Source organism: Zophobas morio, unplaced genomic scaffold (assembly GCF_036711695.1).
Source record: "Zophobas morio isolate AGI-343-1 ecotype UQ-CSIRO unplaced genomic scaffold, CSIRO_AGI_Zmor_V1 ptg000023l, whole genome shotgun sequence".
In the NCBI taxonomy this organism is placed as follows: Eukaryota; Metazoa; Arthropoda; class Insecta; order Coleoptera; family Tenebrionidae; genus Zophobas; species Zophobas morio.
In genome coordinates, this window is record NW_026972128.1 from 15,698,167 (window position 1) to 15,725,454 (window position 27,288).

General features: G+C 32.7%; 1 protein-coding gene across 1 annotated transcript; it reads right to left on the reverse strand.

Annotated features, from left to right (window-relative positions):
* Positions 1-7,916: 7,916 nt before the first annotated feature.
* LOC135134173 (glucose dehydrogenase [FAD, quinone]-like) lies at positions 7,917-26,248 on the reverse strand. The gene is made up of 2 exons (XM_064062791.1): positions 25,921-26,248; positions 7,917-10,829 (listed from the first exon to the last, which is right to left on the reverse strand). Exons 1-2 carry the CDS (start codon positions 26,227-26,229, stop codon positions 9,237-9,239), a joined length of 1,902 nt encoding a protein of 633 aa, XP_063918861.1. The 5' UTR covers positions 26,230-26,248; the 3' UTR covers positions 7,917-9,236.
* Positions 26,249-27,288: the final 1,040 nt, after the last annotated feature.

Sequence of the window (27,288 nt, forward strand, 5' to 3'; positions counted from 1 at the left end):
TATGAGTCACCTGACCAAATCGTAAATGCACTTTTTTACTGTTGGTATTTTGTATTTTAGTATTTAGAGTCGTTTTGTTATGGGTGAAACAACAACACACTTGAGTCATATTAGTGTAATGTTATTACAGTTTGTTGCAATCCTTTTGCTAGTTTTGATGTTGTAGATATAAATTTAATGTTTCTGTTCTGAAAGTGTTACCATTTATTGCTCATGTTACATCTAACTTTTAGTTTGTGTTGTTAAATGTTTGTTGGGACGTATTATCACTCTCATTGTCACATTTATGTATTATTTAGCTTAAATGAAACTTAAACGTCAAGTTCATTTTACGGAGCTACAAATTATGTCTGTAAAAGTGAAACTTACTGAACACTTGTTGCCTTAAATTTTGCGAATCGGTTCATAGTCAATTACCAGAATGTAAAAATTATGTGCAGCAAAAATGACAGCAGAAATTATGGAGATCGCAGAAGTAATAGGATTAGGTTGAATATTCTTGGACAAATTCACAATTTTTTTATTTGTTTTTTCGTAATTAAGTAACCTCTCATAGTAATTTTTTCATGTGAATTTCTCAACTAAAATAATGTTATGTATTCTATATAGGTATAACAGTTTATGAGATTATTTGCCTTTTCAAATTTCTTGTATCGAAACAAAAAGCTGATAAAATTCAATAGTGTTACTGTATATATTTATTTATTTAGATCAACATTTGGTTGTGAAAATGTCATTTTGCGGACTAATTAGACAAATACTAGTAAATATTGTGTATATAAGTATTCTGTGCATGATTTATGTTCTATGTTATGAGAAATGAGTGGTATTTTCGTTAGATAATATATGGTTTTGTACATTTATTGAGAATAATATTTATTCTGAATTCAATGAATAAATGCTTCGAGAGAAAATTTTACTGATGTTGCGCGATTTTAATTTTTTTCTTGATAGTCTTATTGTTTAAAAATTTATATTTATATAACATTAGTGAAAAATAAATTTATTAATCATATTTATTTTTTGTTACAACGTCTAATTTTACGAGATAAGTATGTAGTAAAATTCGATATTGCTTGAGTTTGGGAGCTGTAGCATATTTCAATTAAGTTTAAATGCAATTTTCCGAGCAAATTCTTACATCGTCAACAAAAAATATTCTAGCGAACTTAGTTGGATAACTAAAAAATTTACGGAGAAGTCCCTACATTTAGATAACCGAAATTTTACGGAGAAAAATGTATGAATGGCTATTGTATTTCTACTTATTTAATTCCATTTTCATTTTTTTAATCGCATATCCATAACTGTATTTATTAATGTAGAAATTAAATTTTAAATAAATTTCGTAATTTTATTTAACTAAAAACTTAATCAATATTTACGGGCTGGTTTCACCAAGAATATGTATTGCTTCCCGCCGCCTCATCGTAAAATTTCAAATTTCTAGCAATTTTTTATAAAACTTGTTCTAATATTTCATTTTATACGATCTACGACGTCGTCATGTAGGTAAGTATGAATGCTCGCTCATAAACGCTCCACTCGTATTCCGTTGTCGAGAAGCAACGAATTCGTGGCTTACAACGAAATATTAAAAACAGCCTGATCTGTGTACAATTGTACATTTTTGTGTATTTTGGTACGTCGAATAAATACTTACACTCTGTTTACAAATAAGCTTAAGATAAATAAAACTATTAGCTTATATTTAAAGTGACTCGATCAGGAGAACGTAATCAAATGAGCCGTGTGGGAAAATTAAGCTCAACATTTTTAAAAAGTGTATAAAATTGATCAAGTAATAAAGCCCAAGCTTGCAAGCTGCCTCCTGCATCATGAATTTCTCTTGGGTTCTATTTTTCCTATCGGTGTGAAGGAAGTGGATAAAGGACAAAATGGTAAATGACCTAGAAACACATCTTTGTTTTATATTTTCAAACACAAGTTTTGCTAATTTTTGTTAGGAATTATTTCCCTGTCACCCTAGAAGGTACAGTTAACAGATTTAAATATTATGGCTGCTTTCATATCCTTAACAGTCTTTATGACAAGTTATTATATTTACCATTTGTTAGTGTAATAGATTATAAAAATATGTATTATCCGAAGAATGAAAGAAACAACTCCCATCAAATGTATCTACAAGTAATTTTTAATGTCTTAAGTATGCATGTGTGAGACATGTTAGCTAATTTCACTAGTTTCATCAGTTTCATAACAACAATGTATGCATGATCCTTCATGATCTTACTAGTTTTTTGTTGTGTTTAATTAAACTATTTACACCTAAGTATTTTTTAATATGTGGTAAACTACTGTGTAACAATGAGTAAAAATTAATTTAATACTTTGTTTTACTGTACAAAATTGATTACTATAGTTAGTTTTAGTTGTCCTAATGTTGATATATTTTTAAAATATTGTATTTGACTTGACTGTCTAGCAGTTACTTTTTTTATGTATAGTTAGGGATCACTGTGTTGCATTTGGTCAACAATAAACGTCTTTAACTTCTGTTTAACTTAATCTCATATTTCAACGTTGAGGACTATAGATAACTTGATGTACCCATGATCTATTTAATAGGTGATGGGTATATCAATATTATGTACTTGTTTTTTCTTAAACTTGGTCGTTGGTATACGCATATCTTACCTTTTAGTTGTTTGTATGCAACTAAAATTTATCAGGCGTAATTGTGGCCCCATAACAATTTAATTTTAACATGAACCAACTTTTGTAGACCTGTGAATTATCTCCTACTAATTGTACTACATCTTTGTGACGTTTCACGAGGTTTGTAATTATTTGTGCTCGAATTGTAACTTGCAAAACGACACACTGTGTCATTGTTGTACATCATGAGCAGGTCTAAATGAACAATCTTCATTTTCGGCTTCGGCCCTCGTCAAATTCTGTAAACAACATCAATGATTTTCGTCACGACAGTATACGGACCTTCCCAATCTGGTGACAACTTCGGGCGACGACCTTTTCCTCTTCGGGGATTATAAAGCCATACCAGATCTCCTGCCTGGAATCCTACTGAGTTACCCCTAAGGTCGTAGCGCGGTTTCATTCTGTCACTCGCCACCCGGATCTTGTGGCGCACCGATTCGTAAACGCTCAGCAACTTCTCCTTCAAGTCATCGACGTAATCTATGACCTCCTTTGATTCTTCACTCGGAGAGCGGAACAAGATGGCACAAGGTAGACGAAGTTCTCTTCCGAAAACTATGCGCGCCGATGTCTGACCCGTCGTATCATGATTGGTAAGCCAGTAGGAACAATGGAAGATGTCGGTCGCAATCTTTCTGATGTACGGCCACCACTTTCGAGAGATATTCTTCCATGGTACGATTGAACAGTTCTACAATTCCATCTGATTGCGGGTACAACGTCGTGGTCCGTGTCTTCCGCATCCCTAGTACTTTAGTAACCCTTTGGAATAGGTTTGGCTTCAAGTTTTTGCCTTGGTCCGAATGTATTTTCATTGGGACCCCAAACCTGCTGATCCAATTGTCAATCAGCATTTTTACGATGGTTGTGTTTTCTTGGTTCGGTAGGCATAAGCTTCGGGCCATTTGCTGAACTAATCGCTGACGACCATTATGTACTTATTTCCGTCCTCGGTCACAGAGAAGAGACCGCTATGTCCACTGCAATTCTTTTGAAAGGCAAACGGACGATGTATTGTTGCATCGTCCCTCTCACCCAGTCCTCGGTCTCTTGACCGCAGCACAGGTTTCGACATCTTCTCGGCAACGGACCCAGTAAAATCTCTCTCTAACTTTAGAAAGGGTCTTGTTGATTCCAAAGTGAGCACCAGAACCCCCATTGTGTATCTCTCGAAGTACTTCCCTGATTCTAGTGGCCGTAACCACCAACTGCATGGTTTCCTATTTGGACTCTATCAAGTTTGCTTAAGCAATCTTTTTTCGACACGCAGAGAGTCCCACTGAGCCCCTAACGCCTTGAAAAAGGTGACTCGCCTGATTTATTTCCGACCAACCTGGCCATTCCACCCCATCTTCTTTCCATTTGAGCAACGGCCCGATATCCAGGTCCTCCTCTTGATCTTTTCTAAGCTGGGCCGTTGTCCATTCTTCATCTTCTACGACTGCTGTCTCTCGATCTTGCTGCAGTGTTCGCAATTCTTACACGGTCTTCTCGACAAAGAGTCCGTATTATTTTGGAGCTTACCAGCCCTGTGTCGAATTTTGAAGTGATACTGCTGGAGTGGTTCAAGCCATCTAGCCACTTGTCCTTCGGGATTCTTCATCTGAAGGAGCCATACGGGGGCTGCGCGATCCGTTCTAATCAGGATTTCAAGTCCATAGAAATACTTATGGAAGTGTTCAATAGCCCTGATAATCGCCAACAACTCCTTCTTTGTAGCACAGTAGTTTTTCTCGGGTTTCGAACGTACGCTGCTGAAGTATTCAATGACTTTTTCTTCCTTGTCCTATACCTGTGACAATACGGCACCTATTCCGATGTTTTCGCGTCTGTGTCCAAGATGAACATTCCCGATGACTGGGGATACGATAGAATAGGACTAGAGCATAGTGCATTCTTCAATCTTTTGAAGGCTGCCTCACATTCAGCAGTCCTAGTAAAATGAGACGAGACTTCAAATCCGTCAGTCTGTGCAGAGGAGCAGCAATATCAGCAAACCCGTTGACAATGCCAAGAAACTCCGGACTTCGTGCTTATCTCTTGGTCTTGGCCAATCGTGAATTGCACTGATCTTCGTTTCCTTAGTTTTGATCCCGTTTGCTGAAATAGTATACCCCAGGAATTCTACTTCTTTTTGGAAAAGGAGACATTTCTTCAGATTCAGCATCAAGTTTGCCACCTTCATTCGACTTAAATATTTCTTCTAAGTTAGTGAAGTGCTCCTCAAATGTCTTTCCCATTACCATCATGTCGTCTAAATAAATCAAACATGTTTTCCGTGTTAGCCCTCGTAGTACTATCGCCATTAGTCTCTCAAAAGAAGCCGGAGCATTACACAGTCCAAAAGGCATTACGGTAAATTAATACAAGCTGCTCCCGGCAGAAGAAGCGGTCGTTTCCTTATGTTGTGGATACCAACTTGCTAATAGGCGCTTTTGAGGTCCAACGTGGAGAACCAGGCGGATCCTGATAATGTTGTGAGCATGTCATCAATTCGTGGGAGCGAGTAACTGTCCTTCTTGGTGACTAGCACTACAGGCGAATACCGTAGACTGTTTGACTCCTCTATAACGCCTTCATCCAACATTTTTCCTAACAGTTCTTCAACTTCTTTTTGTTTCGCTAAAGGTAGTCTTCACGGGGCTTGACGGATCGGTTGCGCGTCTCCAGTGTTTATCCGATGTTGCAGCATGTTTATGCGCCCAGAGCACTGTCCAAATGCAAACATTTCACTGTGTTTCTGTAAAAATTCTCTTGCTACTTTCTGCTGATGTTTGATTAGATGACCAAGCTCTATAGCAGGAATTTTTAAGTTGCTTTTCAATTCTTCATTATTGTTATCAGAAAGATCTTCGTTATGATGAAATATCTTCGTGGCTGGTTCACATACGGTAAGAATATCCCCACTCTTGATGTTCATGGCTTTGGGGAACACATTTGCGACGCGTACAGCTATATCACAATGGGTACTAACTAAAGCAGTGGCAATCATGAGATTCGTCTTAGGGGTGTGCGGTGATTGAATAAAGCCTAGGGAAAATCCGGGTTTGACTTCTGCTCTGACTGCATTCCCTCTAACTTTCACATTCTGGCACGCGATCAGTTTTACTGGCTTGGATTCAATACTGCGTTGAGTCAGGATAAACTCTGCATTGCCAAGACGTATGACTTTCTCCACTGGATCACCCGTCAACCCATGGCAGCTAATCAAATCCATTCCCACAATATTTTCACTTCCCTGGGGCATTATTCTTACCAGCCAGCACATCCCCCAAAGTACTGGCTATTTTTAGTTTTCCTGCACGAATCAGGGCGTCAGATGATCTTTGATATCTTGATACTTATAGGATCTTCTTAACTTCAACGTCGCAAACCTCTCTTGAAAGGATGGTGGTGCGTCGGAGTACGCAAGACGTACCAGTCTCTTGACGTCTGTTTCAAATTCTTATAGAGATTCCTCTGATTTTTGTATTTTTGTTTTGACTTGGGCTGCAAAAAGTTGTCTCATATGTTCATCCCCAAATCGAAGTTCTGGGGGAGCAGTTAGGGCATTGTATCTTATTCTATCTTCGGATAGAGTTCGAATTGCTTCTTGTATGATGACCAGGGCGTCTGACCATCATAGGTGGAATTGTTCTGTGGACCGACATCACATTACATGAGCTAGTTGTTACTGCATTTAACTTTTCGAATTTCTTCATTTTAATCTCCATCCTACCTTCTATAGTTTTCTCCGACAAGATTTTGCATGACTTTCAAGTTTCTTTCTATGTCGTTCATTTGTTCTTTAATTCCTGTTATTTCACTTTTGTTTGTTTCCACTTCCATTTGGAATTTTTCAGTTAGGCTGGTGATTATGTCATCTTTTTGCTTATCTATTTTTGCGTTCATCATTTCCATTTTTTCCTTTATTTTCTCATCTCTTGCATCCATTTTTTCGGTCGTTTCTTCTATTTCTGCATCCAATTTCCCATCTATTGCATCCATTTTTTCGTTCATTTCTTGTATTGGTGCATTCAGTTTACGTCCATTCCTTCTAGATGTTCGGCGATCGGGGTCTTTCTGGAATACCCATCGCGAGTTCCGCTTCCAGGCTGTTCTTTAGCGAACGCCGCCCGGCCGCCGTCACCGACGATGAGTTATCAAGTTCTCATCGCCGTACATACTAGAACCCATAGGTGTCGTACCGAGGCGGCGTATGGGTTTCTTTCGTAACAATATAATTTGCTAAAAGTCTTTACTGTTACTTCATTACAATATGTATATAAAAGAATACTGGGTTTGGATAGCTTTACTTAGTGATTATAAACATTATATGTTTACAAACTTACAGACTTGGCACAGACTTATCGAAATGGAAAATTTACATTTCCGTTAGTTGCAGATAAAAAACATTGAAAAAACATGAAACTGGACATTCGCTAAAAAGACTTTTCACTAGAAGTTACAAAATTAAATATAAACGGCAGTTTTAATGTCAATACACTCCAAAAGATGGAAACACATTTGTTTTTACTTCCCGAGCATAAGTTAAGTAGGATCCATCCGAACAATTGTTACTTTCATATTTAATGGACGTTTCATGACCTCTAGAGTATGAAATAATAGATAATCTCCGAAACTACCCGGCCGATTGTTGTCAAATTTTATACGCATGTTAGGAATATCGTGGAGATGGTAAAACCCTATTCAAAATTTGTCTAATCATCCTCAGTCACAATTTGCGTAGACAATTTAAAGATAAACCACGTATGTTTCGCAATACTCACCTTTGAATAGTCCGAATAACGTTCGCTAAGGGTGCAACCATTTCCTTTAAAGGTGAATATTGTTAAAGTAAGTCAGTTCGCTAAATGATCTAACAAATTAAATACCAGTGTTAATACTTAACTTGTTTATGAGTTACCGCTATTAAAGAAATACGACATAATTCTAATTTAGGGAAGGCCCTGTGTTCAAGTAAAAAACTTGAAACGCAGTTACATTTACAAAACTTCAAGGGTTCAGGATATTTTCATTAGGGCTCGCGCATTCCTTGATCCCTTGATCCACACCATATGTGTAAAAACATTGAACCCTTCAGTTTTATTTTTGTATGTACATATATTTCCACACATTACCGCAACTTGTTGCTCACTTTCATTATTTATTATTAATCATTCGTTACAAACAATAAAGGTTGGAAATATATATTAAAAAGAAAAAAAATAATTGTTTTTATTTATTTCTTTCGTATTTACATGAGTTCAATAATCGTAAAAATATTATCAACGCTTCTGGTAATGAAAGTATAATACAATCTGTCAAGTGTAAGTAGGCTTACATTCAGTGTCAGTAATTTCAACAATTCAATTCGCATAATAATTAAAAGAGGCTTTCATTTTACTTTGAAAATACAACCAATCATGGTTGGGAAGAATAAGACAATTTTATGTTAAATATAATTTCGAAACTTATTGTTGATATAACTGACATTTCAATGTGGCGACAATTAATACTTGGCATGTCATTGCCAACAATAATAATTGCTAACATATTAAAACCTGCCTACTTTTCAATTTGACTTTATGAAGAAAGTCCTTTACACATTTTGTTACACTTAGGTTAATGGTCAATGTACAATGTCTGCACACTCGACGCTAAATGTTTAAAAAATACTTCTAAAATTTCATTTTTGACGAATTAGTCAAAAATGCATCCATATTTTTTGTTTTGTTATTAATATAAGCAGGAAATTATAGTGATATTTGTAATAAATATGAACACAAACTCAAACATTCCCGTAACTCTTTGTGGTATCTATTGTTACTGTTACCAGTACTCTTGCCCCTATACGTGTTTCTCATTGTTTTAATGATAATCCAGCCAAATAAAAAATATAACACTCTAGAGTGAGTTTCCTTTTTTTTTATCAAATCCACTAAATTATTTTTGGTAGATAACACTTTAATTAAATTTCAAAAAAGGAAATTAGGGATTTTTAATTTAACCCACACATACTTCACTCCACTTCACATAACAAAAAAACTATTTACCGTTTAATTGAAATCTCAGCATCGTAATTTGAAAATTTAGGTAATTGTTAATTTAAAGTAAAAAAATGTAAAACTGATCTAAATAAAAAGACAAAAATACCTTTCAATAAATATGTATAAATCTTTTATAAATGAACATTGTAACATTCATTACTCCTTTAGGCTTTTTGGTACAGTGCGAATTTTCAAAATTTCAAATTGTTTTCAGAGAGACTTAAAAAAAAATAACTACAAAAAATATTTACATAGACAGTTATATTTAACGTAAATATAAAATTTATGGCCAAATTTTTCAAATTAACTATCTGCGCTACATTCAAAAATTTTTTGTAGAGTAGTTATCGGGTGTTTGAAATGAAGTTATGGTACGATTTTTAAAAGTTTCAAAGTTTTGAACTATTACTTTATAGTTGTGGGAAACATAATCTTGAAATATTCAGTTAATGTAAAAGTTACTGATTATATTATTCGATAATGGATGCATTATTTTTAAACACCTAGGTAGTAGTGCAGTTTCTTTTACTTCAACCAAGTTGACTTAATAATATCACTTGCTTTTTCCGCAATCATAATCGTGGGAGCATTTGTATTACCTCTTACAATTTTTGGCATAATCGATGCATCGACTACTCGCAACCTTTTTATACCATGTACTCGCAGTTCAGGATCAACGACGGCCGATTCATCGTCTTTTGGCCCCATCTTACACGTACCAACAAAATGGTAAATAGTCGTTGTGTATGATTCTATTACACAAATCCAGTAGTCATCAGTTCCAAATTCTAAATCATCACAGGGATATAAAGGAGTGGTAACCAATTGAGCACCTAGCTTTTGGAGAGAGTGTGTTTCTAATAAGCTTAATGCTTGTTTTATTCCTTCAACTATTCTTAGTAAATCTGTCCCTTTTGAAAATGTATTTGCATATATGAGAGGATGACCATAAATTGGATCTGTATCGTTTAATGTAATTACGCCTCGACTTTTTGGATTTAGTAAAATGGGTCTTATAACAAACGTGTCATAGTAAGCCATTGGCGAAACTCTGGTTTCCGCCGTTAAAATAGGATCCTTTAAAAAGTCTTCAAGAGTTGTGGCATCTATGGCGTACTGTATATCGGGTCGATCCAGTTCGAATTCGTATTTTGTTTGAACGAAGGCATTTAACTGTGCAGGACCTGTCGACGACAAAGGACCTGCTTGTTTTTCTCTGTAGTAATACACATCCTTTCTTTGTTGTTCTTCATCTCCGTTAGTTGCGGTTTCATTTGGTAGCTGGAACATTACACCATCGATTGTCGTATGATCATGCAAATTATATCCTACAGGAAGATCTTTAATCACATGAATTCCAAAACTTTTTAAGTGATGGGCAGGTCCAACACCGCTTAACATTAGAACTTTGGGCGACATTATGGTGCCACATGATACTATAACCTCTTTTCTCGCAAAGGCTCGGACTAATTTACCATTTTTCTCGTACTCTATTCCATAAGCAGCTTTCGTTTTAGGATCAATAAGAACTCGGAGAACATAAGCTTTTGTTTCAATTACAAGATTTTGTCTTTTCCTTCTAATCGGTCTAATAAACGCAATATTGGCACTCTCTCGTCTTCCGTTTCTCGTCGTAGTCTCTAATAAACTAGCTCCAATTTGGTGACCAGAATTTTGGTCCAAAATTTCTAGCCCCGATTCTCCTAAAGCCCTAAACATTGCCATAACATTTTGGTCTTGATACTGAAATCTTTCCACACTTAGATATCCTCCTACTCCATGAACATAAGGTGCAACATGTGGTATGTCGTGATTGTCTTCAGATTTCATGAAATAAGGAAGAACTTCATCATATGACCAGCCGTCATTTCCTTTTTCAGCCCACTCATCGTAATCGCGGGGATTACCTCTGATGTAAATCATGTAGTTAATAGTTGACGATCCGCCCATAACTTTGCCTCTAGCCCAAGCACACTGTCCATTGCGTCTCGCTAAACAGCTGTGAGGACTAGGCTGTGTCATGAAATCCCAGTCAATACTAGAATGTTGAAGCAATGGAGCAAATGCAGGAACGTCGGCTACTTCGGGTTCTTCGTCACCGGCTTCAAGAAGCAATACCTGTAAAAAAGTAAAATTCTTAGTAATGTTGTCTTCCACTGGAACAGAGTGGTTATTACGACGGATCTTCATATATTAGGTATGTATATGGGACGAAAATAAAAAGTTATACGTTTTAAATATACTACATAAATATAAGTTTAAGGAATATGTATTTTTTAAGTACATATTTCTCAAAATGCATGAGCAAAATTTAAAAACAAAATAATTTTAATCATTTTGCAAATACAGGGCTTTTATAAATGATTTTAAGGGCGTAGTTGGCCATGGATTTAAAAATTTGTTTTTCTGTCAGGAAACGAAGACTGTGAAAGTGGTTTATTCTGTTGAAGAAGACATTTTTATTGTTATGTCTTGTTATCGCAATGCGACTTTATAAACGAAGAGTTGGTGTATTCCGTAACCGCTTGCAAGGAAGAATATCTGGGAAATACCGTGCTTTAATAATTCAAGAAACATCGTTAAAGGGTCACATTAGAGATGTAATCAACAGATTTGTTCAAATTGGCAGTGTCAACAAAGAGAAATCTCGTTGAAGACCTTCAGTATCTCAGGAAATTATTGATGATTTGAGACCATTTTCTAGAAAATGTGAGAATACCCACGTTTTTATTTAATTATGATCAAATAAGAATAATAATAATCGTATTTAAAACATTTTGTTCCGTGGTTTAATTAATAATTTTAGTATTGTGTCAAATTAAACAAATTTCTACGTGGTATTATTTTGATGTATAAATATAAACAATCGTAGTTAAGTATGTACACTGATAATAATACACTCTTTTCGCTTGGTTATTTGCTTTGAATACATTGCATATTGTGTGTATATCTGTGGACGGCACCTCCTTGGAATTTGCACACCCGCAGCGCAGGGGGTTCGAAGCGTAATTTACCACTGGTTGTTACTATATACCTAAAAGTTATCAGAAAAGGCAAATTTTCTATAATTTTTCAAAGAAGCGGAATTTGTTGGATTGTACTTCAAGGGCGACGGAAGTTCTGTCGAAGTAACCTTGGACCAATTTTTTAAAATGTTGTTAGATTGTTTAGTTAGCTAAGAAATGAGGCTATATCTTCATGAAACTTTCATCAAGTTAAAGGTGGAGTAACAGGACAGGTAAATTTGCAAAGTTATTTATATAATTTTGTAAAAAATTTAAGAGAAGTAATTCACTAAACCGATTTTCCATACCAGTTAAAACAGACGCGCAAAAAATGTTTGCGTCATTCTTTCACGTAACATTCAAAATGCTTTGTAACGGTCTCAGTTGTTAATGGCAATGTTAAAATAAAACGAATTAATTAACCGAATTTCAAAAAAAAAGTGGCACTCTAAATCACTTTCCTTCTAAAATATCAGCTAAAAAGTATTTCAAAAAGTTGAAGTAAAAATCTAATCAGTCACATATTTTCTAATATTTACAATATATATATTTTCCAGTTATTTTATTATTAGCCCATTGTTTTCAGGTGGTTACGTGTAAAATATTAAACATAAAATTATGGTGGATGGGTTCTTCGAAATGTGTAAAATGAGATTCAAGATTATTTTGATTTAAAAATAAAAAAAGTACGTATTTCCAGACACTGCATTATTTTATTAGACAATCAGGTTAAGTTAAACGTTGCATATACACTGACCGACAAAAAAACCGACCACCGTGAAATACTTCGTAAAATTGCTTTAAAAATTATTAATTTAACTACTGATTGTTGTCTAAAAAACCATTCACTGTTGACACAGGAAGTACAAATTAGCTGAAAAAAAGACAAAGAAATACAGTCAATATTGACAGAGGAATTTATTTTATCTATATTTTTAATCTAATAAATCATTACTTACAAATTGTTTTAAATACATATGTGGTCAATTTTGTAATCTTGCTATTAGATACGCCATGTAGTGCATGATTTTACGTAACTTCGTTAGTACATTGAAAGTAGACCATCATTGTGAACAGAACTTTTTTCTGTAACCATAACCACCAATTAAGTTACAGCGTAACCGGCGTGTTCATTGAAAGATGAAAGATCTAATATAATATCAAAATTAACCAAAAAATAATATATTGTAGAAAATGACATATTAATTTTTTAACAAATTATGGCAATTTGTTTTTACACTATATTACTTATACTTATTATAGCTGTTAGTATTACAAGGTATACGAAATTTTTTGCTTTAATTCCAAAATTTGTACCTAGCGCGAAAATATATATTCAATAATGAAAATTTCCGGTCTTTCTAAACTATTCAATAAATGCAGTTGATGCACTACATATACGCACCATGGGTTTTTGTTAAATCACAATCGAAAGTATTATAGACAACACAAGATAAAAAAACTTGATTTAAATCAAGTGTCCGTGGAAACCGTGACTTATTTAAATCACGTATTTTTGTTGTCTATACACTTTCACTGTTGACATTAGTAGCGAATGCTCTACATTCTCCATAATCATTCTTTTGTGCATTTGTACAGTAAACAAAATAATTTGCTAATAGGTTGTTAGCCGCAACAATCAATATTCATTTCACTGATTTGCTGTTTGCTTTGTTGGTTATTGTTGCAAAATCTTCGGCTTTATCTATACAACTTTAACACGACTTAATTACATTCACCATATATGTAGTCATCTAGAAATACTTCATTAAATGAAATCATATTGACTCTAATTGCATCATGTAACATATATTTTCAATACGTTCATTTTAGAAAAAAAACACACACCTTGTATTATGTATGTGTTTGCTGCGTTACTTCTTTACACTACTTATAAGTATGTCACTTTCTTACTTTTGCAGTTCTCCATAGATTTCTCATTTTTAGTTTCTTTTGTTTGCATCTTCTTTTTCTACGTTACCTACTCTATCAGCTTATTGTATTTAATAATTTACGATTATATCCAAGTTTAAACATTCATGCATTTTTCACTTGTGTTATGTTTTTTGCAGCTTGAGAATTAGAAACGAACTAAAATTTCGTATGTACTTATTTAAGAAATACTACCGAAGTCGACGAATTAAATTATTGAATTTTCTTTGCATTATATTCATAGTGGGTTATTTGGACTATTTACTGCGGCTATGCTGTAGAAGCGTAATCAAGAAAGGAGTTTTGTTTTTTTAATTTCATAACGTAATATAACAAAGTAGGCAAGTAATAAGTATTTGTGTTATAATACGAAATTACATAAGTCAAAATTCTATCAGAGTGCTGAAAAGTATTAGGTATTACTACAAAAATGATTGAGTAAAGTAAAATTTATTCCTTATGCATTAGTACAAAAAATACTACTTAATTTTATTATAGAAAATATTAATGGGAGGTTTATAATGCTAAAAAAAATTGCTGGCGTAATAAGAATGCCTCGTTACATTTGTTAGTTTTTGAAATCAAATCCCTTCGATTCTGGTTTTATAATGATAATTTGATTTTAGCTCGGAAACTTATCACTATTTTTAATAAATATTCCAGACATCTCAATCTCAATATGCATGTCAGTGGCGGCTCGTGATCTTTTGAAATGGGGGAACACAATTTGATTGATAAGTTAAATATGAAGATATAGAACAGGTTGTTATTACCAGTTAATAGACGAAATTGTGTGACGAAAATAAATACAAAAATACATTCAATAAAAATAAAAAAGGACTTCTCCACATACCTTTTTGCCTACGGTCAAAATTTTACGTTCATGGCATCTAAAAGTTAATTTTCAACCGTTGTTTCTTTCAAATAATCTGATAAAGCAGAGTCCAATTCAGCCATAAAATCAATCAGACCTCGAAATATACCTGGATTTTGTGATTCCCTACTTTCGTCATGTCCACGTAAAGGAAATTCCAACACTCCACAAAATTTTATGCACATTACCAATCGGCGTAATATATGGTGATTTTTGTCGACCCCCGCGTTATGTGCCCCAATATTATTAATATAAGCGGTGTGTAGTTGTTTCCGAATGTGTGTATTAGCGAGAAGATTATCCAAGAATATTATACGTGTTCGCGCAGAATGAAAATTAAAACCCGCGATAGTAACTCAATCCTGCCGAGCATTGTTGAAACGGGACCGCAGTCCGGGTGAATCAGGCGGCTAGGAGGTGAGGTTTCCATGGCAGGGGTGTAAACAAAACGTCTAAATCAGCCATGATTCGGTCTCTGTTCCGGGCTTTTATCAGCATTTCATCAGAAATAACATATCATATATCCAAGACACATCTTTAGATGTAACTGGATGTAAGTTTTGACACATTTTATACAAGTGGAACGAGATAAAAAATTAGTTTTAACAATTATGAAACAGATTTCCGGTTAATTATTTAAATGTTGAAAATTACTATTTTGATATGTCCAGTGTGTTTGTAGACGTTGTAATTTTGTACATAGGCGCCCCTGATGTATGTATAAAAAAGTTTAAAAGTTGATTTTACCCACAGCTAAACGTGCACTCGCATAGCAGAACTTTTTCGAATTTCACATCCTTTTAACCATTTACCATAATAAAATTCTGTTTGAAAATGTCCCAATTTTTTCCATGTGAAGTTATGGATGTCTGTGAAAATAGTGTCAGTATCGTAATTATTGCTGATCGCAAGGCTTAATTGAACGTAAGCTAATAATACGTTTAAAATTTCAACCCCTCTAAATATCACTTGTTTTGACCTGAATTTTGGTTACCTAATTAAAATCGCTAGAAATTTTTGGTGGTAATTTACATCTATTGTAAAATATTTAAACTTAATTTCTATCCTATTCTGATCTTATTGTGATTACACTGTCAAATACTTGACAAATTTGAGATATTTTTAAATTTTTTAACAAGTACCAAAAGGAGGTGTAAACTTGAACAATGTCAACCTTTGGAGAGAGAAAACTACTGTTGATTTCAATTGAGTACTTTCTCTATATTTTTATAGACTAATACAATAGTAAAAAAAAGACAAGTCTTTCCTTTTTTAAAACAAGCCATAAAATAATTGCATTACTAAATTATTTTTTGGCAGTTGTGACTTAAAACTGCAATAATGCAATTTGTTAAACCTAATCTTCCGTGTTTTATGCAATAAACGGATAGGTCACTTAAAAATATATAAATAAAAAGACTGTTGTTATAAAGCAATTCCACCAATTCGTTTACTGTTTAAATGCCGTCATAGAAAAAAAAAAAAAACTATATTTGCACTTTCGGTGATTTATTCGCTCTGTTCAAGACCAATCTCTTGCTTTAAAGTACCATTGAATACAGTAATAGTAATGCGATTTTATTTCATGTAAAAATAATAATGACACTGTGTTCATACGACAATTGATGTACATGATATGAAAATTGAAATTAATTATGAAAAAATGGAGTTAAATAGCAATAAGTGTGAAGCTGAATTAAATACATAGGTAACACTTTAATAATCACATTGGAAAAACCACGTACCCATATTTTTATAAAAAACTGATTTAAATAAGATTATACCCTAACCAGTTAGTTACATTTCAGTAAATACGGAGCAAAAAATCTACAAAGCCCTTGTTCTTATGTTACAAATGCCTAAGAATCAATTTAAATCGACTTTCTATGCGTCATTCATATATAAGCTGCATTATCAAACAAATTAGATAAAACTTTCACCGTGAGATGCGGAAGGTACTTAAAAAAATGTATGCAGGTAGGCAAGAACTATTTATGCGGTTAAGCAAAGCACAAAATAAAACAACCTAATTATACTCATGTCGTATAAACCTTGACTAAGGAGATCGGTTCAAATAACTGCTTTAATTCCAGACAGAAAGTGCCAATAAGTGCGCGAACTGTCAGCATAATAAAATTTTTATCTATAGGGGATTCTATGAAATTCATTACACCCAAATTTACTTAATATAATAACATGGGTATTAAATTAATAAAAATTTGATGTAAAACAAATGAGTGCAAAAAATGATTCTTGCTATATGTTGTACTAAGAGATAGGTTCCGGTCTATTTACCGGAACATTAAGATTAAAATGTTTTTTCTTTGAGCAATTGCTTTTTAGTTTTTATTCAACATCTTCGCATTACTTTCAATAAAGACCAAGAAAAATTCTTTAATTTAGGAGATAACTTGATCGTAAAAGCTCAAAGGCGTACTGTTTAATTTTTTTTTATTTTTTATTATATCAAAGCGTTTTTCGTCCACACATGATACTCATTCGAAGTGCGCGAAGGTGAGAGCCGCAATGTTCTTTTAGACTAACATGAGAAAATTATTTTTATATTTTTTAAAACACAGATATTTTATACTCAAAATAAGCCAATATTTATTTATTTTTTATTTTAAATTTGCATGTAAAACAATTTTTTTTTTGCCTTTTTAACCAGCTATGGTACCGTGTACACACATCCCGATGCGTTCCTGGCTCGTAAATATTTAATTAAAGCTAAGAATATGACTAACAAGACACAGAACAGTAATGATTGCCATCAGTGTTAATGAATTATCCATGGTTAACGAAACCATTACGAAACAGATGAAACTCTTAATGGATAAAGTCAAAAAGCTGGAACGACAAATCTCCGATCCAGTAAAATTTAACAAGGACTCCTGAAACTGTATCTCTCATAAAAAGTTGTCACAAAAATTTCAATGAAGACAGTGACGTACTTCAATGTACGAGGAACTGTTGAAACGTCAAACGCCCGAGAAAAAGTTCCTGAGTTTACAAAGTAATCGACTTCTTGCGAGTAACAATTCAAATACATATGATTATAAGTATCTGTATATTGTATCTAATGTTATAAGTTGGTACCGGTGTAGTCTAGTAACCTAGTTGCTGATGCATTTTAAGCCACAGTAAAAAATCATTTATTTGTTTCTAAGTAACTTGGTTTCAGGAGAAACAAATTTACTATTCAAGTGGTTTTGATTGACATTGTATGTTGTTTTAAACCCGGTTTGAGCATAATATTCGTTGTCATATATACATTTTTTTTTGTTCCGAAATTTTGAATATTACGGTGTCCATGGTAAATTTAATGAATGCAAAAGGAGTACTTTATCTATTAACATTCTACACATTTTACTGGATTCTGTCTTGGTCGTTATGTTTCATCTTCTATATTGACCTACTTGTTCTAATTAGAACATATTTTCGCCAAACAAACTCAATTCGCAAGATGCAAAGCGTGGTAACGAAACGACTGGACGAATCAGGCAGACATTTTTTTTTTGTTTATTTTGTGTTTTTCCTGTTGTTTTTAATGCCAGAGATTCTTTCACAAAACATTTGCATTTCTTTTGTGAAGGAAGCAAGTGCTATGGTTTTAAAAACCATCGTCAGGTAAACTAAGATAATGACTATGGTAGAAACTACGTTTATAACTTTCACCCTTATAAGATAAAGACTGAGACGAAAAGTAGGAAAAAGAATTGTGTCATCAGAAAAAGTAAGAACAAAACATTAGAATACTATCTTCGTTTTAAAAATTGCCTTTTCACTTAACTCAAACCAAGCAAGAATTCTTCACAGTTTTTGTTGTGGTTTGTGGTAGCAATTGCAGTGTACCGTTTTTTGAGTTGATTATTGTTAATGAATAAATGCTCTGAAAAATCTGATACGTTTAGGTGACTGACCCGTCAGTATCGCGGTAGTGACCTGGTATAACGTTATTGTCTCATATCCATATCTAATTGAGGAAGCTAAACATTCGGAAGGAAATCTAACTGCGGCAAAGAAGCCGGCTCAACGTCATGAGAAATATGCAAGGAAGGCTCACTGTCTTCAGTTGTTAACTACGTAGGAATTGTAAGTATTATGGTTTTCGAAGTAAGCATAAGGCAAAAGTGTTTTTTCTTTCCTATGATAGATTAGAAAACATAATACATAACATAAATTTAATTAGAGATAATTATAAATGTAGCGTACCTGTATGCAGTGGCTGTAATATTATGATTATGCATAGTTGCATTATCTTTGATGCAATTTTTGACGCCAATATTGCATAAAAATTGTGTAAGTCTAAAAAGTGAGAAAATTATCTCTACTTAATTAACAGTTACCATCAACGATAACCATAACCATACCCAATTGTTTCATGATATAAACAATGTTCATTTTTAATTACCAATATTTCTAATTTTTTTTAGCTAAATTACTTATGAAACTAAAATATTTTACCTATATACCTATATATTCTTTCATTTTAATAAAAATTTACACATGCGCTTCTAGATACATATACATATTATGGAATAATTTTAATGTATAGAGTTTAGACGCTACTTGCACAATTACAGCAAAACTGTTGTTCTAGCTTACATTGAATGTTCAAATGTTTGATCGTCGTGTTATTTGTGTAACTGAGTTAATCGTCTACGTTTTACAAAGTGTACTCTGGATATATGATTTATTACGTATTTAAAAGATATGTTCCATTACTGCATAATGAACAAAACTCTGCACAGCCAACAGTTTATTATCATCTATATTTTGATACGTGGACAAAATTGTGATAAATTGTTATACTTCAGACAGTACACCTACATTTTTAAAATTGAGTTAAATTATTGAGTACCACTTAAGTACACAGAGCTCACAAATTCGTATGAAAGAGAATATAAACGTTTGTTCCCTGCCTTGACAAGTGCCTTATAAACGTAGCGATTAGGTCGGGGAGTTTATGCAGTGTAGAAATTCAACATATATTTTATGTAGATGAACTTGTCACTTGCAAAATCACAATGAAATCTATTTTCCGAACTATTGTCATAGAAAAAGTCATTAGAATATTTTAGCTTCACTCCATTAATTTGTTCCCACGTCACAATAATTTGAAATAGTGAAATTTCCATTGAAAGTATCCTTACAGTGCAAGTGATATTGCCTTATTAATTATCCTAGTGTAGCAATTATGGTAACTCTATGTAAATTAATACACAAGTTTTAAAACTATTGTAATTATAGCAGCTTACTGTATGTAAAAAGACATTGTGAATTAGTGCCATTACTCTAAAGACCTAGATCTGATTTGCACATAAATTGCCTGCAGGATTGGTAACCGATTTGTACTACAAGAATGCTATTACTACATTTGTTGCTAGTAGTTATTTATCTCTACTTTAAAAACAATATTGATGTACGTATAATAAAACGCAGCATATAGGTAAAGATGCAAAAGTTGGTACTTAGCCCAGATTTTAACCAAATGTTTCTATGCATGCTTGGATTGACGTGATTAGTGACATTTGTAATGAGATCTAGGACACCTAAATAAATGAAAAACAGGAATGCAGTTTGAAATAATTTTGACTGGTAGATTGCAATGATCGACATTTATTTACAATTACATATTCGTTTAAAATACCGAGTCAATTATTCCATAAAATATACTATATGGTTTTTAAAGATCATATTATAATAAATAAGTTCAGACAAATATACCTAATTTTACCTATTAAGTTGCAATTGTAGGAACAACAAATAAAAATATACGCCTATATAATAATCCAACTTCTAAGAAAATTATCACTTATCACACGTCTCTCTAAAGTAAGTTGGTAAAAGTTAAATCTTCTAATTGAGCGGCTATTTTATAGACATTCTAGTTTTAGAAATGGCCTTTGAAAATTATGAAAAAATTTGGATAGCACTATCTACACATATCAGTCAGGTTTTACTATTATTACAGTATTTATTACATTAATAGAAAAATTTTGTCTGTTACCAGTACAATGAAAAAATCGGGAGTCAATAACGAGCTTCAGAAAACTTTGTATCTAACATACCGGACAAATAATAAATCAGTGGATAATAAATGGAGAAAATATTCTTTTAAAGTTAAAGCTTCGAGAAAAATTGCTTCTATTATTCTTTAAAATTAATTAACTCAGTGCACTAGGAAAATAAGCAGTGAGTTTAATTATAAAAAACTTACGCCTGGCATTGCTACGAGAGATTGTTAGTTTCATTGAATACTACGCGTGTTTATTAACATAACTGCTAATTGCTCGCATTTAAATGTTTCGCTCCTAGGTCATTATTGTATGCATTAAAAGGAGTTAATAATGATAATGTGATCTAATTTAACACCTCTGTCACTAAATATTTGTGCGATTTTTATTTAAACAAAACTCTTAAAAAAGATTAAATTTATGTATAAACCGCGGTGTTAGACATTTGTCTGTCATCTGTTTGTAGTGTTTTTTTGTCTGGTTGTTGAAAATTTGATAGAAAAAGAGATAGAGTTCTGTATAACACACGTATAGGTGGTTATTTTAAATACGTTATAATTTCAAAAATTGCACGTTCACGTACATGTGTACCAGAATTTAGCACATCGTTTTTACCGCTATCTACATATTATATTACTAGCTGACCCCGTGAACTTCGTTTCACCTACAATTTAATTTTGAATCTGCAAAATCGAATGCTTTGAAATCTTGCAGATGTTTTAAACATATGATAAGCATAATAAATTTTTATTCAAAATATATTTACTTATCCCGTCCAAAAAATTGATGACGTTAGCCCAAAATTTTGCCAAATGAATCCTATCTAAAATGTCCAAAATAGGATGAAACTATACTTGTGATTTATCATTCCATTCATATTTTTTAGTTTTGCTTATAGGGGGTGTCTCAAAAAAATTAATCAGTCAATTTATTTTATTGATTGAATCAAGAATTACAAAACTGAATTTTGAAATATTGCAGACATTTTGAAGTTACTGTTTGACATGGTAGGTTTTCAATCAAAATATATATGTTTATCAAGCCCAAAAACTTGAAGACGTCATCTCAAGATTTTGCCGAATAAATCCTATCTAAAATGTGGAAAACATCATCAGTATATTTTCGTAATTTATCATTGCATTCATATTTTTTAGATTTGCTTTTACAGTGACTCAAAAAATATATGGATCAGTCAATTTATTTTAGTGAATAACTCAAGAGTTGCAAAAATGAATACTTTGAGATCTTGCAGACGTTTTAAAGTTATTGTAAGCATGGTAAATTGTTAAGAATCCCCAAAAAATTGATGGAATGGCTCACTCGATTTTCGCAGATAATTTTGGGAATACAATACAGTTATTTTTAGTATTACACTGCACCAATCCAAGGTGGTATACGCGTTGATAGTAAATGTTGATTAGGTCATCACAAAATTGTGTGAAGAACAGACTCAACTCGAAAATGCTGAATAGGTTTCATTATACTTTTGGTGCGAAGGAAGTTCTGTCGAAACAACGTTCGATCAATTTTTTGACAATGGTTGATATAAATAAAACTCAGTAGATGCTCATACTCGAAATACGAAGCATCTACTCGAATATCAAATCAAAATATTTCTAGTTTTTCTAGATGATACTAATACTTCAGTATGTAACAGTTGATGCTCAAGTAGCATCTCGATACAACAAAAAAGGACAACAGTGACAGTGTTCAACCATCAAGGCAAAAATCGAGTACCAAAATATAAGTTAGCATGGGGTAGACACCTTGAGATGGGAATCTCTATGGCCAGTGTTAGAAAAAACGCACTGCACAATTTATGCATAAATAAAATGAAAAGTTTTCGATATTCCTGCTCCTAATGTGTTTTTCAAACTGAATGCACCTTTTGACGACATTCCACGTTCATGAAAGCCACCATGTTTAGTTAAAATTCACTCTTACAACGATCCTACTGGTTTTCTAAGCTGGTTTACAAACAGCTGTTATTTGCCACGCCGATGCTCATTTCTAGATTAAATGCTCACAAAACGCGTAGATGTTCAGTTTGTGTCCGGGGAGATACAATGTTTACAAGTAGGTACTCAGTACATAGAGTAGATGCTAGATGCTCAGGTATATAAGAGTAATAATGAAGTAGGTACTTCGTACTTCGAATATGAGTATCTACTCAGTTTTATTCATACTACCCAATTTCTCGCTTCAATGTTTGATTATGTTGATTATGAACACAACGCTGATCAACTTCCATATCCGAATTACCTATGAAATAAATCATTGCGGTTTGCACCTGAGGTAATTCGTCGCACATTTGATTGACTTCGTGGACCTATGTGAGCTTGTCGTCTTCTCGGTATTTTAATGAACTTCATAAAACGACACAGAATCATTTTCACAGTCAATCAAATCTGTAAATTTTGTCTTGAGAATTTTAAAATATTGAAAACTTCAAATTAAATCCTCGAATAACGGTAAAGTTTGAGGTTTTGTCGAAACCAACAAAGTGAATATAGGTAAAAAGAATGGCAGATCAAAATGAATAAGAAACTTTCGCAATGTGTAATTAAATTCACTTTAACCAAGACTTTTCTTAAAATAAACGACGTTTTTTTTACGAAAAAACAAAGAACGATTTGAAATGCAATATACTTTTCACAATCGCACGGAAGAATTAGTTTTGTATGACACGTCAGTTAGACGACAGGTCCGTCAGAAACGCCAACTATTGAAATTAATTCGAAGTGGCGATTCCCATACAAAATTTTTAGATTTTTTTTATTTTTTAACCGTTCTTTTAAGTTATCCTTATTTTTTTATTTATAAACCATCCCCGTAATATAAAAAAATGTTCAAATCGGTCAAACCGTTTTTGAGTCTTAGCGAGACTAACAAGGAACAGCAATTGATTTTTATTTTATAGACGATTAAAAAATGGGGGTTGGTGGTAGAAAGGTGAAAATTTAGGGTTATGTGTATTTTTTGATGCCAAATCTTAAAAAAATAAAAAAAAATTTGTCCAAAAAATAGACAAACATTTTTTAGGGTGGGCCACCCTTATCACTTAGGGGTTTAAAAAATAGTTTACAACTTATTGTCAGACCTACCGAATATACACAAAAAATTTCATACAAATTGGTCAACGCATTTCGGAGAAGTTCGGTTACAAACACTGTGACGCGAGAATTTTATACATAATGCATTATTATTTTAGAACAAATTTCATTACCATAAAAAAGGTTATACTGACTTGACCTTAAAAGATAGACATATGCTGTCGCGGACTTTTCTTTAGAACTTTTAGAGGGGAACAATTTCGTCATACATGATTTTTACGTAACTTTAACCGTTTAAGCAGCGTAAGCAACGGAAGCTGTCATAGGAGGAATAATTTTCCCGTTTTTCCAAATTTTTCATTGCTACTTCGCTCCTAATGATTGTAGCGTGATGTTATATAGCCTATATGTAGATATGATACATGGACTATCCAACACAAAAAGATTTTTTGAATTTGAACCAGTAGTTTCTGAGATATGCGTGTTCAAATAAACAAAAGCTTCAGCTTTATTATATAAGTATAGATTATGAGTATAAGTAACTTGAAAAACCACAATTTCATTGCTGAAATAATTGTTATATTACTTAATTATCACATATGATTTCAAAAATTTACTCTTGAGTGTCCTGTGTGAATTTTTTGTGTATTTGTTCGTTGATTTCTCCAGATCTCTGGTAAAAATTAGAAAAAACAAATTGTAATTGTCAATGTGTAGCCTGGAGACTTACCCTGAGACTCCCGATCAAGTGAATGTTAATAAAAAATGGACTTAGTAATCTGTGAAAATACAACAATGATGACGAAGTAATCTGTGAAAATACGACAATGATGACGATATACATATAATTAACTTTAATTAAACGCTTGACATATTTTACATAAAATTATCCCAACAATGTGCAGAAAGTAATGCCAACTAATAATATAATTAATGTGTAATGTTGAATTTCTGGTTAACGTTAATGATTAAACGGTCGAATAATAAAAAATGAGAAAAATACAATGTGCCACTTGCAGTGTTTTAACTTATTTTTGGACTCTTGTTTTTTAAAGAATATTCACTTTTATTTTATTTGAATATTTACAAAAATTCTGTAAAAAATTTTGTTAGAGATACTTTTTTTGCTTGTATATTTGACTGCCCTACTGTACACTGTCTGTGTTTCACTTTTAATAGTAGTAAAACTATGAGATACTATTTGCCAAGATATGGCCAATTCGCTTTAAGGAATCTAACTAATTTATTAGACAAAGTATAAATGTCAATCATCGCTATCATAACGAAATAACAATTTCTGTCAAAAAGTTTTAATTACTAACACACTTATTAAATACAGTCGTTTCCAAAAAATTTAGGGCAAGATGAGCAAATCAGGTTATCATAGATTAATGAAAAGCAATGGGAATATGACTTTAATGTCAATATCATTTGCCCGAATTTTTTTCGAAACGACGGTATGTTTGTTTCAATTATCCACTGCAAATAATTTTCAAAATATTAAGATAATATTATTTTGGTAATTATTTTGGGCAAATGTACAAAAACCATCAATTTTTTACTAGAGTGTAAACCATGTTAACAATAAATATTTATTAAATATTTATGTTCGTCATGTTTTTCGTTTTGCGTAAAATAATACATTCTTATCAGGAACAATGATGTTATAAAATATAATATAGGACCTGTTGGTTTTAGAATTTAAAAACGGACGACGGAGTACAAGAAGCTTCGGTTGATCTATCATTTCAATTATTAGAAAATTATTAACACGGGTACTAGTTAATTACGCGTATAAAATTAAATGAAAAAAATCACTTTGCACTTAGGGTAAGTCTATATTATACAATGCAAATATATACTTAAAGAGAAATAAATTATATTTAATTATTAGGTGCGCCATTTATTCCCACAATTATGTTTTCTGTTGTATCTGTTTGAAGAGAAAGTTCCATAATTCAGACATATATCATACATGATACCACTGGAACATTTTAAGGATTATCTATAAAAAGGTTTTAAAATAAAAATTTTATGTGATCCAGCTTTTTTCATGACTTATTATGAATGACCTTTTAGCCCTAAAATGCTTCACTAAAAAATGACAGTTTTGTTGTTCAGTTCAAAGGACGGAATATTAATAAACCTTTAAAATAAATGTTTTTGATTTATGATAACGCATGTACTTTAATGTGATCTTTAATTTTTAATTTTATATATTTATTATTAACAATTTTATTTATTACATAATTAAAAAACCTGTCACAAATTATAGGAATATTTAAAATAAAAAAATCAGTTTACTAAAAAAAAATTAAATGTACTTACTCTCCACTTCTTTATCTCCGTAAGACGATTTGCTAAAACACAACCTGCACTTCCTGCACCTGCTATTATGAAGTCGTATTCTTCTACATTCCGCTGCGTAATTTTTTCACTGCCCCATGTTTGGTCAAAAAAATTATAAAAATCTGTATTAAAGTCGTATTCACTGCTACCATAATCATTATTAGAGTCCAAAGATCGTCCAAATAATTGAGTTACAAGTTGAAGGAACAAAAAAGTTTGTGGCTGACAGGCGGTAATCGTGGTGTGCACCGTACATGATTGAGCTAAGTTGGGAGGTATCCAAGACATGCTGCCACTAAGGCGTACACTAGACTAAGCGTTTTCAGATCAAGTGTAGAAAGTACAGGTCTATTATGCTTAAGCTTTTTTTTATGATTACGTCTGCAATAGTGCGCCTTCCCACGAAATAGATTTTCCTTAACTATCTGCTAGCTCGATTACGCGAAATAAAGTGACAGCTTTCGTGTCGCGTCCTTCGAAACCACGCACTAAGAATGTGTCAAACAAATTGAAATGCCATGTTTTATTGCCGTATGGAAATTTCAACGAAAGTGAAACCTTGTAACTATTCGATTTTTTTTGTTTGAAAATGTATTAATAATGAAATGACTAGCCACAACATCCCAGGAAGGTGCAAATTTGGCGGCAAAAAGAAATTTGTCTCGCTTCGACGCTTATTATCTAAATTTCGCTGCACTTGCTCGATTATCCCCAACAATTTAGTACAATTGCAACAATACTGAAGCTAAAAGTTTTTTAGGACGATGACTAATTTTCAGTAGTAAAAAATATTATTTCCTCTTTTCAGTCACAAAAAGGCTCTCAATATAAATACGCAGGTTTATTAGATTTCAGTAAGTTTTCCCACGTTACGATGTTGTGTGCTTAATTAACGCATTCCTGTCGATTATTTCAAAACCATTCTGTTAAGTCATTAAAAAGTGCATTGTTTTGATGCAAGTTGCAATTTTCTGCTGAGTTGCACAAAATACAACACATTAAATTTTTATGTATGGTAGGTACATCTGTCCTATAGTAAAAAAGTATCCGCAAAAGTCCCTTGCCCCTAAAGTACAACGAGCGTTAAGTGTACCTTAAAGCTTATTTCTATGTATGTGACAATACAACACTTAATCATAACACGATTGTTTCAAAAACTTCGGAATATTTGGATGAATCGTTTTTAAGATAATCTGCAATGGAGATCAGTTCATTCATTACTGTAAAAAATAAATCGTATTACCGGAGCACAAACAGGGTCGCATTTCGAAATGAATATTTCAAGAAAGATTTATATCTTGTTTAGATAACACCATCAACTTTTTGATGAGGACTTGTACATTAATT

Coding starts and splice junctions, on each gene's coding strand:
- LOC135134173 (XM_064062791.1), bottom strand. CDS start 26,229: ATGTCTTGGATACCTCCCAACTTAGCTCAATCATGTACGGTGCACACC. Junction 10,830..25,920: donor CGGAGATAAAGAAGTGGAGA/GTAAGTACATTT, acceptor ACTTTTTTACAG/GTATTGCTTCTTGAAGCCGG.